Source organism: Cryptomeria japonica, chromosome 4, assembly GCF_030272615.1.
Source record: "Cryptomeria japonica chromosome 4, Sugi_1.0, whole genome shotgun sequence".
In the NCBI taxonomy this organism is placed as follows: Eukaryota; Viridiplantae; Streptophyta; class Pinopsida; order Cupressales; family Cupressaceae; genus Cryptomeria; species Cryptomeria japonica.
Genome location: NC_081408.1, coordinates 368322251 through 368340056, shown reverse-complemented (window position 1 = coordinate 368340056; position 17806 = coordinate 368322251). Strand labels below are relative to the sequence as shown.

At 36.2% G+C, this 17806-nt stretch overlaps 1 protein-coding gene across 6 annotated transcripts in view; it reads right to left on the bottom strand.

Annotated features, from left to right (window-relative positions):
- Positions 1-17806, bottom strand: part of LOC131047154 (mediator of RNA polymerase II transcription subunit 13) — a 171810-nt gene that overhangs the window by 14741 nt on the left and 139263 nt on the right. For all 6 annotated transcript variants that reach the window (XM_057981012.2, XM_057981031.2, XM_057981024.2 and 3 more), the window contains 3 exons: positions 8539-9014; positions 8343-8430; positions 8104-8182 (listed from right to left, as the gene is read on the bottom strand). In XM_057981012.2, the coding sequence (XP_057836995.2) occupies positions 8104-8182; positions 8343-8430; positions 8539-9014 (643 nt within the window). The remainder of the gene's footprint in view (positions 1-8103; positions 8183-8342; positions 8431-8538; positions 9015-17806) is intronic.

Here is a 17806-nt window from a genome sequence, read left to right as displayed (position 1 = left end):
CTCAAGAAGAACATAATGATCCACCAGAGCCTATGAATCCCACTGACATACCTAGTGACATTGTTGTTACCAAAATGAGGCCACTGTGGGTAAGAAACACCATTCAAAAAGCCAAAAGATTTGCTGCTCCCAGTGGCACCTTCCGAGAAACCAAGAGACCTCAAGTATTCTCCAACTACATTGCATTGATGTGCAATCTCATTGAATTTGAACCTTGCAATGTTGAAGAAGCCTTGAACCATCATGCCTGGAAGCTTGCTATGGATGAAGAGTATCAGTCAATCATCAAGAATGATGTTTGGGATTTTGTGCCCAGACCCAAAGGTAAATCTGTTGTTTCCTCTAAATGGTTATTTAAAATTAAACATAATGTTGATGGTAGTATTGAAAAATATAAGGCTAGATTTGTAGCTCATGGTTTTTCTCAAAAGGAAGGCATAGATTATGAAGAAACATTTGCTCCTGTTGCTAGATATACTTCTATTAGAACTATAATAGCTATTGTTGCTGCTAGAGGTTGGAAGCTACATCAAATGGATGTTAAGACTGCCTTCCTTAATGGTGTCATTGAGGAAGAAGTCTATATTGAACAACCTGAGGGTTATGAGATTCAGGATAGAATAACTCATGTGTGCAGATTGAAGAAAGCCCTGTATGGCCTTAAACAGGCCCCTCGTGCTTGGTATGAAAGAATTGATAAATACTTGTTAAGTTTAGGTTTTTGTGAAAATGATGTTGACTCTAACATCTACTTTAAATTATCCAATGATGAAATGCTAATTCTAGTTCTATATGTGGATGATTTATTTTTACTGGTAAAGATGAACTTATCATTAGATGTAAGAAAGAACTAGCTTCAGAATTTGAAATGATAGACTTAAGGTCTAATGCATTATTTTCTAGGTCTAGAAGTATGGCAAAGATCCACCGAATTTTTTCTAAGTCAAGGAAAGTATACTATTGATATTTTGAAAAGATTTAGAATGATGGATTGTAAACCTATGTCTACTCCTATGGAATCTAACTTAAAGAAGTTAAGTGTTTCTGTAGCTAACTCTAATTTTGTAAATCCATCAGAGTACAAGCAATTGATTGGATCACCGATGTATCTAGTTAGCACTAGACCAGACATATGCTTTGCAGTGAATGCTCTCAGTCAGTTCATGAGCATGCCCAAACATGTTCATCTTGTTGCAGCCAAGCACATCCTAAGATACTTGCAAGGCACAGTTGGTTATGGGCTGAAATATCCACTTAACACTTCAATAACCTTGTAAGGTTATTCAGATGCAGATTGGGCTGGAAGCGTCAAAGACAGGAAAAGCACTTCCGGCATTTGTTTCAGCTTAGCATTCGTAGTGATCTCTTGGGCTTGCAGAAAACAATCCTCAGTGGCACTAAGTATTGTTGAAGCTGAGTATATTGCAGCAAGCGTAGCTTCTAGAGAAGCAATGTGGCTTTGTAAGCTTCTTGCTGGGTTGTTTGGTCAGCCTTGGGATCCTACAGTTATTCATTGTGATAATTAGAGTTGTATCAAAATGTCTATCAATCCAGTGTTTCATGACAGGTCAAAACATGTGGAAACTCACTATCACTTTATTCGAGATATGGTGCAAAGACGTGCCATTCAGCTGAAGTATGTCAGCACTAATGAGCAGGTTGCAGATATTCTTACCAAGCCTCTGTCCAAAGTGAAGTTTGTGTACTTCAAGGACAGACTCGGTGTTTTGGAAAATGAAACCTTGATTGAGAGGGAGTCTCAACCTCAGTGATACATCGTGTTGTATCAAACCACCCTCTGCGGGAAATGTAAGGTGGTATTGTAATCTTCTCAGGGAGAAGAGTAATTGTTAACCATCCTCTGCAAACAATGTAAGATGGTAGAAAAGATCCTCTCCACCCTCTGCGGGCAATGTAAGGTGGATCCAGTCTATGCTTGTGTGCGAGCTAGAAGATTATATTATGTAGTTCCATTATATGCTTGCGTGCAAGATGGAAGACTACAATATTCCAATTATATAATCCATTATTTGCTTGTGTGCAAGATGGAAGATCATGGTTATGTTTCTCCTCCCTAATTAAGAGGGTGTTGATTGTAATTAGGGAATGGCGGATTCCAATTGGGCCCTATCTCTCACAACACTCCTTGATTCCTCACGCCACACTCAACGTGCTCCCCCAAAATAAGGCCGACCCTATTCCATCAAGGCATTTTGCTAAAAGGAAAAGTAATAAATAAAAGTAAATTATAAAGCAGGCCGACATAACTAAAGACCTTGCTCCTCATATAAAAAAATGACAACTTCACATTATCATTCACTTACTAAATCATTCCATGCGAATTATACATTTGCCTAAAATGCGAAGTTTGAAGAAGTAATATTGGCGATTTATATCTGTCATAAAAGGCATTAATACCAAGTGCAAATGCCATCATAAGGAGGGCGAACTGTTCCAGATTCAAGGAGCTAAGGTTGCAGTCCAGACTCAGGCAAAGGTGCAGACTTAAGATACAATAAAGTGCAGACCTAGGGTGTGGACCTTGTTGATTATAATTAGGGAATGGCGGATTCCAATTGCCTTGGGCAACATTGGAATCCGCCCAAGGGGGCCAGCCCCTTCCCCAACATGTAGGGTTGGGCCCTATACCTCATGCCATCTAATAAAAGACCCCACGCTATACTCCACGCTACATACAAGCCTAACATGCCATCATGATAGGGCCAACCCTATCCCAATATATTTTGCATTAAATGTCTTAAAAAGGTTTTAATTTATAAGGCAAGCCGACATGTTTAGGAGTATTGCTCCACATATAAATAAGCATAAACCTCACATCACAATTCACTCATTGAGTTTTATCATTCCATGCGAATTATACCTCTGCCTAAAATGCGAAGTTTGAAGAAGTAATATTGGCGATTTGTATCTGTCATAAAAGGCGCTAATATCAAGAGCAAATACAATTGCAAGGAGAGCGAACTATTCTGCAAATACCATTACAAGGAGGGCGAACTATTCCAAATTCAAACAGCTAGGATTGCAGTCCAGTTTCAGGCAAAGGGGCAGACTTAAGATACAATAAAATGCTGACCTAGGGTGTGGATCTGATTGTTGATTACTGTGTTAGATGGGGCAGGCTTGAGACTTACAAAAGTGCAGACTTGTTGAAGACCTTATCAGCCCTATGTGCAATCATCTTAAGGTACTAAAGATAAGTGTTGTAATCTTAGTGGTATACAGTGAATCTTCCAAAGCCTTCAAAATCTACATTTCAGGTCAAAGGTATGTTGAGGTAAGTAGAGATGTAACTTTTGAAGAAGATATTGCTTTCAAAAGATCTAAAGGTTCATTATCTGATAATAATGATATGGTGATTGAAAATCAAGATTCAAAAGTTGATGCTAACCTTGAGATACAGAAGGAGTCCACTGACCTCCCAGATCAGGAAGTTCAGGATGACCCAGCAAAACCCGTGGACTCTACAAATATACCTAAGGATATTATGGTCTGCAAGAAGAGGCCACTTTGGGTTAGAAACACTATTCAAGATGCTGAAGGATTTGCTGCTCCCAGAGGAACCTTTAGAGATAGCAAGAGACTCCAAAATCACGCCAACTACATTTCTGTGATGTGTAATATCATTGAGTCCGAACCTCACAATGTCGAAGAAGCTATGTCCCATCATGCTTGGAAATCAGCCATGGATGAAGAGTATGGGTCTATCATCAAGAATGATGGTTGGGACATTGTACCCAGACCCAAAGGTAAGTCTGTTGTTTCTTCTAAATGGTTGTTTAAAATTAAGCATAGTGCTGATGGTAGTATTGAAAAATATAACGCTAGATTTGTAGCCCGTGGTTTTTCTCAAAAGGAAGGAATAGATTATGAGGAAACTTTTGCTCCTGCTGCTAGATATACTTCTATTAGATCTATAATAGCTATTGTTGCAGCCAAAGGTTGGGAGCTGCATCAAATGGACGTTAAGACAGCCTTCCTCAATGGTGAGGAAGAAGTCTATATTGAGAAACCAGAAGGTTATGTAATCCATAAAAGAGATTCTCATGTTTGCAGGTTGAAGAAAGCCTTATATGGGCTCAAACAGGCCCCTCGTGCTTGGTATGAAAGAATTGATAAGTACTTACTAAGCTTAGGATTTCGTAAGAATGATGCTGATGCTAACATTTACTTGAAGATATATAATGATGATATGCTCATTCTGGTTTTGTATGTGGATGATTTATTTCTCACTGGTGAAAATAAATTAATTATAAGATGTAAGAAAGAATTAGCCTCAGAATTTGAAATGAAGGATTTAGGTTTAATGCATTACTTCCTAGGGTTAGAAGTATGGCAAAAAGCCAAATGAAATTTTTCTAAGTCAAGGAAAGTACACTATTGATATTCTAAAAAGATTTAGAATGATGGACTGTAAACCCATGTCTACTCCTATGGAATCTAACTTAAAGAAATTAAGTGTTTTTGCAGCTAACTCTGATTTTGCAGATCCATCTGAGTACAGGCAGTTGATTGGATCCTTGATGTATCTAGTCAATACTAGACCAGATATCTGTTATGCTATGAATGCCCTCAATCAGTTCATGTGCTTGCCTAAACTTGTTCACCTGGTTGCTGCCAAACACATTCTAAGATACCTGTGTGGCACTATTGGTTATGGGCTGAAGTATTCACTTAATACCTCAATCTTCTTAGAAGGCTATTCAGATTCAGATTGGGCAGGAAGTGTCAAGGACCAGAAAAGTACTTCGGGTATCTGTTTCAATTTGGGCTCTGCAGTAATCTCTTGGGCATGTAGGAAGCAATCTTCGGTAGCATTAAGCACTGCAGAAGCTGAGTACATTGCAGCATCTGTTGCATCTAGGGAAGCAGTGTGGCTTCGCAAACTTCTGGTTGGATTATTTGGTCAATCTAGTGGTCCTACCACCATTCATTGTGATAATCAGAGCTGTATAAAGATGTCAGTAAATCGTGTGTTCCATGACCGGTCCAAACATGTGGAAACACGCTTTCACTTCATTCAGGATATGGTGCAAAGAGGCACCATTCAGCTAAAGTATATTAGCACAAATGAACAGGTTGCAGATATTCTTACCAAACCCTTATCTAGAGTGAAGTTCAAATACTTCAGAGACAGACTTGGTATTGTGGAAAATGAAACCCTGGTTGAGAGGGAGTTCCAATCTCAGTGACTCTATCTGCAGCGTTTTGATCATTCTTTGCTTGTGTGCAAGAATGAAAAGTATCCAATCTATGCTTGTGTGCTAGATGGAAAATTGTAATTATGTAAAGACCCACTTGTGTATTACACTTTCTATGCTTGTGTGCTAGAACCATCCTATGCTCGTGTGCTAGGTGGAAGATGTAATTCTATGCTTGTGTGCTAGATCCATTCTATGCTTGTGTGCTAGATGGAACTCTGAAGGTTCAGATTATGTATTCTCTTCTTCCCTAGTTAAGAGGGAGTGTTGTTTATAACTAGGTAAGAAGGGTTCGGATTGCCTTAAGGCAACATCCGAACCCATATAGGACTGGGTCCTATCCTAAAAGGGTAACGTGCCCCCAAGATAGGACCAGCCCCATATCTCCACGCCACACTAAATATGTACCACGCCACAATAAATCAAATTGGCGCCAAAATGCATTAAGGCCGACTTGGAGTTATATGGGTTAAAAGCTCATATAAATAAAGTTCAAATGCAAACTTAAATCACTCATTCAATTTCACATGCAATCAGCGAAATAGCTCTGCAATTAAAGGTGTGAAATATAGAAGAGGATTGTGCGAATTAGTTCAAGAAGATAGAAGGCATTTGGTATTCCTTGTTGCAGACTTGGTGTAATTAGAAGGGCAGATCTGATATGTTAAAAGGAGCAGATCTGAAGAGTCAAGCTAAGCATTGTATTGATGCAATTAAGAGGGAGTGTTGATTGTAATTAGGGAATGGCGGATTCCAATTGCCTTGGGCAACATTGGAATCTGCCCAAAGGCTGGCCCCTTCTTCAACATGTAGGGTTGGGCCCTATCTCTCACGGCACTCCTTGATTCCTCACGCCACACTCAACGTGCTCCCCCAAAATAGGGCCGACCCTATTCCATCAAGGCATTTTGCTAAAAGGAAAAGCAATAAATAAAAGTAAATTATAAAGCAAGCCGACATAACTAAAGACTTTGCTCCTCATATAAAAAAATGACAACTTCACATTATCATTCACTTACTAAATCATTCCATGCGAATTATACATCTGCCTAAAATGCGAAGTTTGAAGAAGTAATAATGGCGATTTATATCTGTCATAAAAGGCGTTAATACCAAGTGCAAATACCATCATAAGGAGGGCGAACTGTTCCAGATTCAAGGAGCTAAGGTTGCAGTCCAGACTCAGGCAAAGGTGCAGACTTAAGATACAATAAAGTGCAGACCTAGGTTGTGGACCTGATTGTTGGTTGCCGTGTTAAATGGGGCAGGCTTGATGCTTATGAAAGTGCAGACTTGTTGAAGACTTTATCAGCCCTATGTGCAATCATCTTCAAGTACTTGAGATAAGTGTTGTAATCTTCATATGAATATAATCCATAATCAGATCTGAGGATCTTTTCTGGCTGGGTTTTTCCTCCTAGGAGGTTTTCCTAGGGTAACCGTGTCTTGTTCTTATTTTTGTTCATTTCTATGTTATGCCTAAATCTAGAAAACTCTAAATCTTTCACCTAATCAATTTAGTTAGAAACTAAATTCTGGTTTTCTAAGTTTATATTAATCTGAAAGTATTAAAATTAACACTTTTCATATCCCAAAGTTGGCATCATTTTGGCTTTAATAAATGATTTTTACAACATTAAATGAATATATACATTTAATGCCCTTATAACACCATTAATTATAAAGTTGCTTTTAATATTTAATATTATTAAAGTCATTACTTTAATAATAAATAAATAAAACATAAACTCCAATTAAAGCCAATATAAAAACAATTAATTAATTCTGCCAACACCCCAGGGAAAACCACAGTACCTGCTGACCATCCAGATGGTTTACTATAAATAGTAAGTTCCAGCCCAACATCCATGTGACTTACTAAATATAGTGAGTATAAATAGAGCCTAAATGACCCCTGGAAGGTAAATCTCAAATATCTCAATGCACTGGAAAGGAGAGCACAAGAAAATGACACCGAAAGTGTCAGCTGAAGAACCCTGAATGGCCTCAAAATCAACTCATTAGCCTATGGAGACCAATTAGATAGGCTAATCCCTGAAAAACATTGATGCTAAGGAAGGCACAAAATGGGGGCATTGCAGTAACCAACCCAAAACTAATATTTATGCTAACACTGACCAAGAAATTTTGATTTCGTCAACCTCTCCTTCGTTTATAGGCTGCATAAATAAAGGTGGAAAGGTCCTAGCTAGCCCTCACTCAATCATATTACAGATCAAAAATTATTGAAGGTGGATACATAAACCAATATTGGTTGCTATGTTCCTTCGTAGTAATGTTGGTTGCTATATTCCTTCATAGTAATGTACAATGTAAGATTCGATATTTTCCATTTTACTAAGAAAATGTCCATTGCATTATTTTACTTGCTCATCACCATAAATTTCAAACTGATGATATGTCTTAAGTCACATCTTAGTTCCATAGCCAGAAAGAAATTCTGGTCCACAGCCTCCATGACTGTTACATCATGCTTCAGGATTTAAACACCACCAAGATAGCAATGCAACCTGCAACATTTGACATACAATTACATCTCCAACCCTACCAACTCCTCTTATTTGGGCATAAACCCTACAAGGAACTATAACATCTTAATGAAGATCTTACAGCAATGTAAAGTTATAATTTTTTACATGTGACCAAAATGGGGTGTCAAAAACTGTTACATAAGGCAAAAAAATATACTATATCAATTAAACTAACAGTTTTGTGATATAATAACAAAATATGTACATGAAAAAAATATCCAAAATATTAAGTACATTTCTCAAAAAAAAATATGTATACTTAAAGATAACATGCATGAAAGCAAGCCACATGATAAGAACGACCAATAGAAAATAAGAAGATTGAACCATACCCGTACTTAACTGCTGAAAAAAATCAGCTGATTCAGAAAGTAGCAGATCTATATTTGGACAAATAACATAATATGCAACCTGTGATACAATATACATCCAGCAATCAAACACAATTAGAGTTGTGATCCTACAACTGAGACAAAATGAAATAAAAGGTCATGACAGAAAATATTGCACAGCCAAAAGAAGACAAGTGTGTGGATTACAGAGATATTCATGCAAGTAGGCAGGGGCTTACAGGTTTAGGAGGTGCATATGGCTCAAGAGGAGCTTTCTCCCAGAGTTGAATAGGGCTAGTCGATGTCTTCAACCAGTCATCCTGGTATCTGCAAGAAGATCTCAATATTAATACAAAAGAAAGAGTCATCAAGAAAGAAATGCAAAAGTAACTGTAAGAGGGAGAGCCACTATTTGAAGTCACTTAGATCAAATACCCAACAAGCAAAGCAGGCACTGAAAGGGCCATAAGTGTTGGTCTATTGCGTGACAGGCCCATTTGTAGATCTCCCTCCGCATCCAGTGCTGTTCGTCTTTGACTGCTATCATCCAATCTCATGCCCTCTGACATGGATAAAGTTTCTATACCCCAATTCTTGCTACCACGTTGGACTTCAGAAATTTGATTATCTATTTGTTGCAAGCCTGTACCTTTGAGATTTACTGAACCAACCGCTGAACACTGTGGTGGAGTTATGGGATCTCCAATAGTACTTGTAGCTTCCTTGGAATCATTTAGGGCACAGTCCCCAGATGAACTGTCACCTGCATGACCACCCTCACCTAACTGTACTCGCCCCTTGCACCAATCTATAATAGACAATGGTCCGTCAGAACTTGAATCCTCAAAAGCTTTTTTAATAACTGCTCGAACATCCGACTGCAGCAAACTCAGTACTGCTGCTGGCGAAACCTGAAACCCATGACAATGATCAATAAATCATCAAACAAGCATATTTTAGTGAAAACTAATTCATATAAGTCAACTAAATGCAAAAAATCTGTGCAATGAAGTCAAATGTGAAGTTTTCCCTTCAGAATGTTCTAGAGAAAATTGAAATTCAGATTCCTCTGCAGCGACAATCAGCAGCCTTTTCCTCAGTCAATTAAGAAAAAAAAATGAAATGAACAAAAATAGGTCAAGAAACTGGAATGTAAAACCGTTAGAAAACATCTGTTTAATGAGTGATACATACAGTATATGCTATAAATACAAGTATATATGGTTTGCTGCACATGTAGATTCTAGAACAGTGAAGCGTTCTGGACACTGCAATCTAATGAACTAACACAATGACCTCTCTTTGAATCTCTCCAACACAAATATGTAATGTGATGGAACAGATAGAAGACAAGCCTCGCATAGTAAGTTAAAATGACTTCGGGTTACTAATCATTTTGGACAACAACACATGCTTCTATTTTATAGAGCTTTCAAGGTAAACAAGGCAAATAGAGAGACAGATTGAGCTGCATGGACTCATATACAAAACAAATGTTTTGTGTAGTTTGTTTCTGTAAACCAACATCTTCTTTTTATATTTAAGATATGTCAATTATCATTGATCAATATTCTGTTCAGTCATTCTATATCCCCTCAATTAACTTCAAAGCACTAATCATTCTGATGGAGGCATTCAAAAAGTTCAGTTATGCTGTCTGCACAAAACTTACAATCAGGTAAAAATGACTATCAATTTTTCATGGATCCTATTCTTTAGGAGGAAGGACATCCACAGGACACAGCGAGGCTTATAAAAACATTATTCTTGGCAAGCAGATTACATTATACACAGGTCATCCTCGCACAAACACTGTATAAATATAACTAGACGTTGCAGTTCCTAAATCCCAAATAACAAGCAGATTGCCCTAGGAAATTCACATCTTACCTGCAGTACTTCCAGCTTACAATAAATTTTAAAGTACAAGAATGGAGCCACCAACAAGATTGAAAATTTCAGCCACCCTCCTGTGCATGCAGTACCAGCATAGTGGATATCAAGGAAGCAATTATGAGGACTGAAGAGAATTTTATCCTTTGGATCCATAATTTGGACCTATTTGCATTGCATTTTAAGAAATCTCAATAGTCAAAAGACTCAAAAGTTATTTTCTTGCACATACTTTTCAGAAGATGGGATGCTGTAAAACATGAACCATGTAACAGTGGCATTACCTGTAAAACCCTAGTCAAACAGGCCCATTCCTCATATCAAGTACACTTTGGAGTGAGCAATACCTTTGCACACCTTCGTAAATTCTCATGATTATATGCAGGTATTTCCTATGCATCTACTCCAAGCCTTTTAAAATCCAAGATTCCAAATATTGTAATTTATCAGTATCTAACAGTGCTTTCTCAGTGATTGAATGCATTTCTATGTAGCTAGTTAGCAGCTTGGGTATGAACTGGTGTTAGCCTGACTATGATTTGTTTGGGGTATCGCTGCATATATTTTTATAAATAGTTGCTTCCACTCCCTACAACAAAATCATTGAAGCTCCTTAAGCTGCAACGCTTTCTCCACTACATTATAAATCCAATGTCTTGCACTCACCATAGCTTGAAGACTCCTACCCTACGTTACCCCGAGTTTCTGGGACGGGAACGGCAGGGTATGGCAGGACGAGTTTCCGGGATGGCAATTCTTTTCGCCAAATTTGGGGATGGCGGGGGGACGGCAAAGGGGACGGCTATATAAAATATAGGGAAAATTTAAAATATATTGGAAAATTCTAAATGTTCATATGAAAACATGCATAAAGCATGGATATATAGTATATACATTATATTCATCTGAAAACATGGATATAGCATGTGTATGATACTATGAAAACATTTTAGAATGTAAATTCTGAACATACAACATTGTCAATACTCAATATGCTATTATGCATTCAGAATTCAGAATTTCAATTCATTCACATTGTCGATATGTATATCATAATAGATATTAAAGAAATAACATACAAAATGTCAAAACTTATGAGATGAATTGATATTTTCTATTTATAATTTATTAATTTTATATGTTTGCCCCATATGAAACATAGATATTAAAATTCAAAAACGTTCACATTTAATATTTAATAATAACAATTTGAATTAATAATTTAACATTAGCTTATATTTGATATTAAAAATTTGATATTATTAAGTTATTAACATTAACTTATTAATTATATTATAATATTAATAATCTATTAATTAAAATCATTGCCTTTTAATTTTTTTATAATTGAAACCATTTAGAGGGCCCAACTTCAAATTAAAATTTGATAATATGACATTTTTTATTTTTTTAATATATTTTACTAACCCTAGCTGTGGGGGACGTCTGGCCGTCCCCGGGACGTACGGACTTCCCCCACAGCTAGGGCAAACGTCCCCTCCAAATTCCAGAAATTTGGGGATGGGGGGGAAACGTCCCCTGGCTGTCCCCAAGTCCCTGAAATGTCCCCAGGACTGGGACGGGGGTTTTCGGGCCAGGGACGCGTCCCCAGGTTACATAGCTCCTACCACCTCAGCCAAGCAATTATTGTTGAGGAGGTTTTGCTATCACTTGTAGTTCTCTTTTGCTTTAGAGTTCTATGAATGCCTTACAAATATATTCAGTCTAACAAGCAGTGCTACAAATACCTGCACATGATCCAGTACATGTATAATAGAACCATAACTGTCAAAAGGTCATTCACCTTTCTTGATATGTTACAGCCTTCTGCACTTTTGTGCCATATAAGCTTTCATTTGCCCTTTATGTTCCTCCCATTATAATAACAAAGAAGACGACAACAACAACAGAATTTTTATAAAGCACTTAGTGCAATCGCCTGCTCAATTCTAAGACGTTATACTTGAGACTAACAATATATAAATCTCTGTAAGAAAGTTGTAGGAATAAAAATCACTTTCCTTTCATAGACAAAGTCAGATCGTTTGTGTATAAGACAAAAGATCAAGCACCAGACACACTAAAAACTAGAACACAAAAGATGTGATCCACAGTCCATCCCACAGGCCACTTGACCAAAGGCCTTTTGCCATGGCAAACATAAGGTGTGTAACATTAGCAAGATTAACACTCCATAAAATGCCACATTCGGAAGAGGATGTACAGGTTGTACAAACCACAAACATCACTCCAAATATCCACCCTCCTTCCCTAGAAGCTATAACACAGGACCATCAAAAATTGGCAGACTAAAACAACTTTGGTCAGCAAGAAAGGACATTTTCACTTAGAAGCTAAGATAATTCCTAATACAGGCTTGCAATCAGAAGCCAATTGAATCTTCCAATACAAAGTAGGGCTCAGCTTCTTTACCTATGGCAGGAATTAGGAACAGTTTCCTCCATGTTATGCAGTATGTTGTACATCCCAAAATATCTACCCTTCTCCCTTGAAAATATTCCTCTGTACACCAATATAACAACTATCCAAAAACAGGTGGACTGCAACGCATGGTTGACAAGAAAGGAAGCTTGCAATTGGAAGCCAAATTTATATGGTAAATACATACTCTGCTTATCTGTTCCCCTGTATAAAGCAGAAATTGGCTACAGTTTCCTCCCAAGCAAGTACCATGATAGAAACAATATGGATTTTTGGCCCATCATGTGTTGGTAAATATCATATTTCACGTAACATTTAAGTTGAGTCAATGTTTTAACTGCCGCACATACGTCTCTCAAGGTGGCTTCAGGATCGAAAATAGTATATGCCTCTTTAATAAATCTGACTCTTTTCAGGTACCATATATTTGATGTTTGCAAATATGGATTATGAATCTCTCTTCTACGTTCTTTAATATTGGTAGGATTTACTCTAATGCTCAACATTAATGATAGGCAAAGCACTGGATGTTCATGTTTGGCATAGAACTTTTACTGTTTGTTGACCAATTTCAATGCTGCTGCAGTAAGAACTAACTTTCATTTATAGGTGAATGCACTAAGGTATAAATCTGACATCAGAAAGTGGCAGATTGACTGTTACAGCTTTTTGACAACAGTTTTGACTATTGTACTTTTACCAAAAATAAATGCTGTTGACTGGAAATTAATGACTGTTAATTGACATAGATGCTGAATTTCTTCTTTTGTAAATAATACTGTGCATTTCCATACTTATGCATCTATGCTTGACACCTGTGAATCATCCTAGAGAAAAATTTAAATTTGGCCTTTAACACCTATAAGTCATGCCTTTGTAACTGACACCTGTAAATCAGTCCATGAGTTCTCACCCCTGAGCAAACATCATTAACTCATTCCCTTAAGGATAAAGCCAATAAATTGTCCCTAAAGGATGGCATCATAATAATATCGGTTACCATTTCACGAAGATGATTGTTTTAAGTATTTGTTTTTAAATAGACATTTTACTTGTATAAATGGGGGCATAAGTTTGTTGGCATCCAAATTAGTGATGCATTTTACAACAATGAACATCATGGAGCTTCAATCCTCAGACAGTTTATTAAAAACTAATAAATTCTTCCTATACAGACCTGTTAGATTTTGGTTGACAACTAACACATTCTTTGTGCAAAAGTAGCTTGTAAAAGCATGTCAATTTATTTTTTGTGTTTCACAGGTATCCAGGTGGGGCGATTCACAAAGTGGTGCCAAGCTAGTCCTGCAAGCACAACTACCACCACACAAAATCACAATAAAACAATGTAGAAGACTATGATAGTAAAAGAAGGGCGTGTCAAGCATTGCTAAGGTTTATAGATAATTACCTTAAACCATATGAACTTGGTATAGAAGATAAAGTTTCTATTACCTGCTTTTTCAACAAAAATTGACTGTTGAATTTGCAGTAACCAGCAATTAATGTTGTGGATTGGAAATCAGTGGTAGTCGATTCACATGCTAAAATCTGTTGTACATTTCTAAATAAATAAATATAGAGAGAGTTAAAGACCTGTCAGTCATCTTGCAAGCACACTTTCGGAGTGCCTCATAGTCATCCCCTTACGATTGACACCTATATATATATACTTCATCTTTATTCAATCCAAATTCCTATTACTATACAGAATCTATATATACATACATACATACATACATCCATATATATAAAAAAAAACAATATTCAATTTTAATTACATTATAAACATATTATATTAAATTTAAAATATAACATAAAAATATATTAAATTTGAAAAATATTAAAATCAACATGAGTTTCGATACTGGCCCAGAGAACATGTAATGGAAGTAGGCCCAGGGAAAGGAGGTGCAACTTTGACTTTACAAACAGGTGTTTTTACCATGAACTATTACTCGTACCATTGAAGGGCAGAAGCTCTTGCATATAGTTGCAATTGGAATATGATGGTACCTTCACGAGCATGCAAACATACATGGTGTTTGCCTCTCACTCACTGATTCAAAACGCAGCGATATGACAACTATTGGTTCGTCTCTCGCAATCAGTGGAGTTTTTCTCATCCATGAAATTCTACTGTAACTCATATAGAGGTAAAACATCAAATTTAAACAGAACCGAACCACAATCTGAATCTGGTATGAATCAGACCCAGTTCCCGCTGAAGACCTAACAGATCTGGCAACAGATTAATTCTTACGAGCTGTTCCTAAAGATGATATCATCACAATATCAATTACGATTTAAAGTAGTTGGAATTCCACAATAGTAATGTTTTTGTGACTATTAACATTAAGGGCACCCATCTTCAATCATAGCTTGGTCATAGCCTCTTCCCCTATTAACCTAGCAGGTTTTCGTTAGCTAAAAGTGTGTATGCAAGTTCTTTCATTTGCGTTTTGCATTGTAAGCATGCATCCAAAAGGGAAGATCCATGACGCCTAGTTAGTCCTTTCCTACTCTCCCTATAGAAAATAACAATTAGTCCTTTCCTACTCTCCCTATAGCAAATAACAATTAATCATATTTAAAATATTTCAATAGTAAGAATGGCATACCATGCAGAGCTTATGTCAGTAGAAGATCCCTTTGAATTATGTTAAATTGGTGAAGATGCTAGTGTTTCTACTTAATTTGCATATAAAGGATTCAGGTTAAAGTAAAAAAATTGCAAACACACACTCTAAACCTAGTATAAACTTAAACATGCAATGAGGAAGAAATCCCAACTTCAAACAAACCCATGGACCCATACACAGGAATTGTACTTTGACACATTGTTGGTGTTAAAGGTCTAAGTCACCGTGTTCGAGTTCGAGTTTGAATTCGCTAACAATGAAATTCGGATGAAATTCGACAAGAGAAAAAAATTCACAAAAAAAAATCGCCATTAAATTCGCTTTTATATAAATTTGTTTAATTTAATTTATATATTTTTATTTTAATTTGTCAAATTTTATATATAAATAATTAAAAAATTGAATTAAATATTCTAAAAAAAATTATTTATAACATATTAAATGTTAAATCCCACAACTTTTATAGTTAATGTTAATATATTAAATGTTTATCCCTCTTAAGTTTTGCTTTAATTTTTTTATATTAGTTAACATTTATATCGGGGCAACAACTTTTATATTTAAATCGCCAACTTTATAAAATCTTTTTAATTTTAACATTTGTATCTCGTGGCCTCTACAAACCCTTCAGCAGCATCACATTGACCTGCAGCCCTTCCGCAGCATCGCTTCGACCTGCAGCCCTTCCGTGGCCTTCATGCCTCCCGACGGCAACTGTGGACTGGTCATCCACCGACAGAAATGTTATCTCGCAAATTTCAAACATTTTTTTGCAAATTTCATACGTTTTTAATGAGTTCACCGAATTTCGAATCTGAAGCCGAAAATTCGGCGAACATGGTGACTAAGTTAAAGGTAATATAACCACAAAGAAGTTAGTAGTTAAATTGCATATCTTTCCCCAAAAAATATCAAGTCATTAGATACATAGAAAGACAAGTCCTATATCAGTATCTTGTCATTCCAAATAACCAGGAAACAACAGTAGAAGCATCTAAAAAGAAATCTTTGCAAAAATTCAACCCATGGAATCAAATACGTGGGGACCCATATGCAAAGAAAACAGCACCATCAATATAAAAGACTCAATAGTCAAAACAACTAATAGGAAACAATAATCAAAACAACAGAAGCTGGAGACTTCAAAATGATGAAAAACCTCAAGAACCCAATCTAACAGATGTCTATCTGGGGAACGTTGGCTGCATAGGAATGACAAAGAATAACCACACAACATAGAACAAAAAGCATATAGCTAATATGTAAGGATTTGAAAACATAATCAGTGAAGAACAAAAATTAAGTATGATACCCTTTCAAATTTCAATTGACTAAACTCTCTATATGAGTAAATGGTGTGGAAATTCAAATCTTAGTAGACACAAGAATGCACTCGAGAAAACAAGTAATTTTGCCTAAGAATTCTAAATTCTATGAAGAGAAGCTTACTTCAATTACGAAGTAGAACTATCTGACAACAATGAAATTCAAAATAGGTTACCTCAAAAATTCTAATAAACATTTTGACTACCCATATTCTGAAATAATGAAGATAGACAATATGACCAAATCTTAGGATACAAATACATTGACAAAAATGTCACATTGATAGCAAGGATTAACCATCAGAGGGGAAACAAATCAACCTACTAAGAGATAAGGACAACATACACATACATCTAATTTCATGCATTCAACATACAACACTGATTAGAAAATAAAACCATTGCTACACAAGATTTAGTACAGAAATTTTGTATGGCAACCCCATAACCAAATTAAAATGGAAGTGATGTTATTATTGAACAAGTATACCTATGTTTTCCTTGATAAACTACTAATGTAACAGTATATTGATTACCTTGACTCCAATTAGATAGGCAAGTATGATGAAATCCTAGGAGACAAATGGAATTATGACAAGGACAGGCTATATAACAAGGACTAACTCTACAATACAAAAATTAAAATATACAGAGATAAGAACAACTTGAGCATGTGTCCAATTTCATATGTTTAACTTATGAGACTAGTTAGAAAATGAAACTTTCAAAAAATAATATTTATGGAGGAATGTATGGAACAGGAAACCAAGAACCTAATTAAAATCAAAATCAAATTGTTACATGTTTGAGTAGCACATTTCTAAGTAATCAAAGGCCTCCACAAGCATTTTAAGTTGGATTCTTATTTTTGTGAGATTAGAGTCGATCGTGTTTTAAGCAAACTCAACATGTCCTCCATCAGAAATCATTACATTAATGGCAATCCTTGTGTACTTTGGCAATAATTACAGCAAGTACCTGTGTAGCACATAATCACCACTAAACATTTCTTAGTAGAGAAGCAAACAATGAATGTAATCCACTGCTTTAGAAATTTTAATTTCAAGCCTCTTTCCCCATTAGTAAATCTTTTGAAGCATGCAATGCCTTACAAGTCACAATTCTTACCCATTTGTGGCTAGCCTAGTTACAACCCAATAACATATTTATATTAAACAATTGAAGGTTCCAATGAGCATCATTTTTTGGGGTGCGCGAGGGAAGGAAAAAGGGTGATGATTTGATCCATGTGTGTTTTAAGTCATCGCAAGATGACCTGCATGCATAGTCATTAATCTCGTAGTATTTCTCAAGATGACCTATGTAATGTCCCCTTCCAGGTAGGCTATAGTCTAATAGTGAGGTAACAATTAAAATTAATAAAGTCAGTTTTAAGGGTGA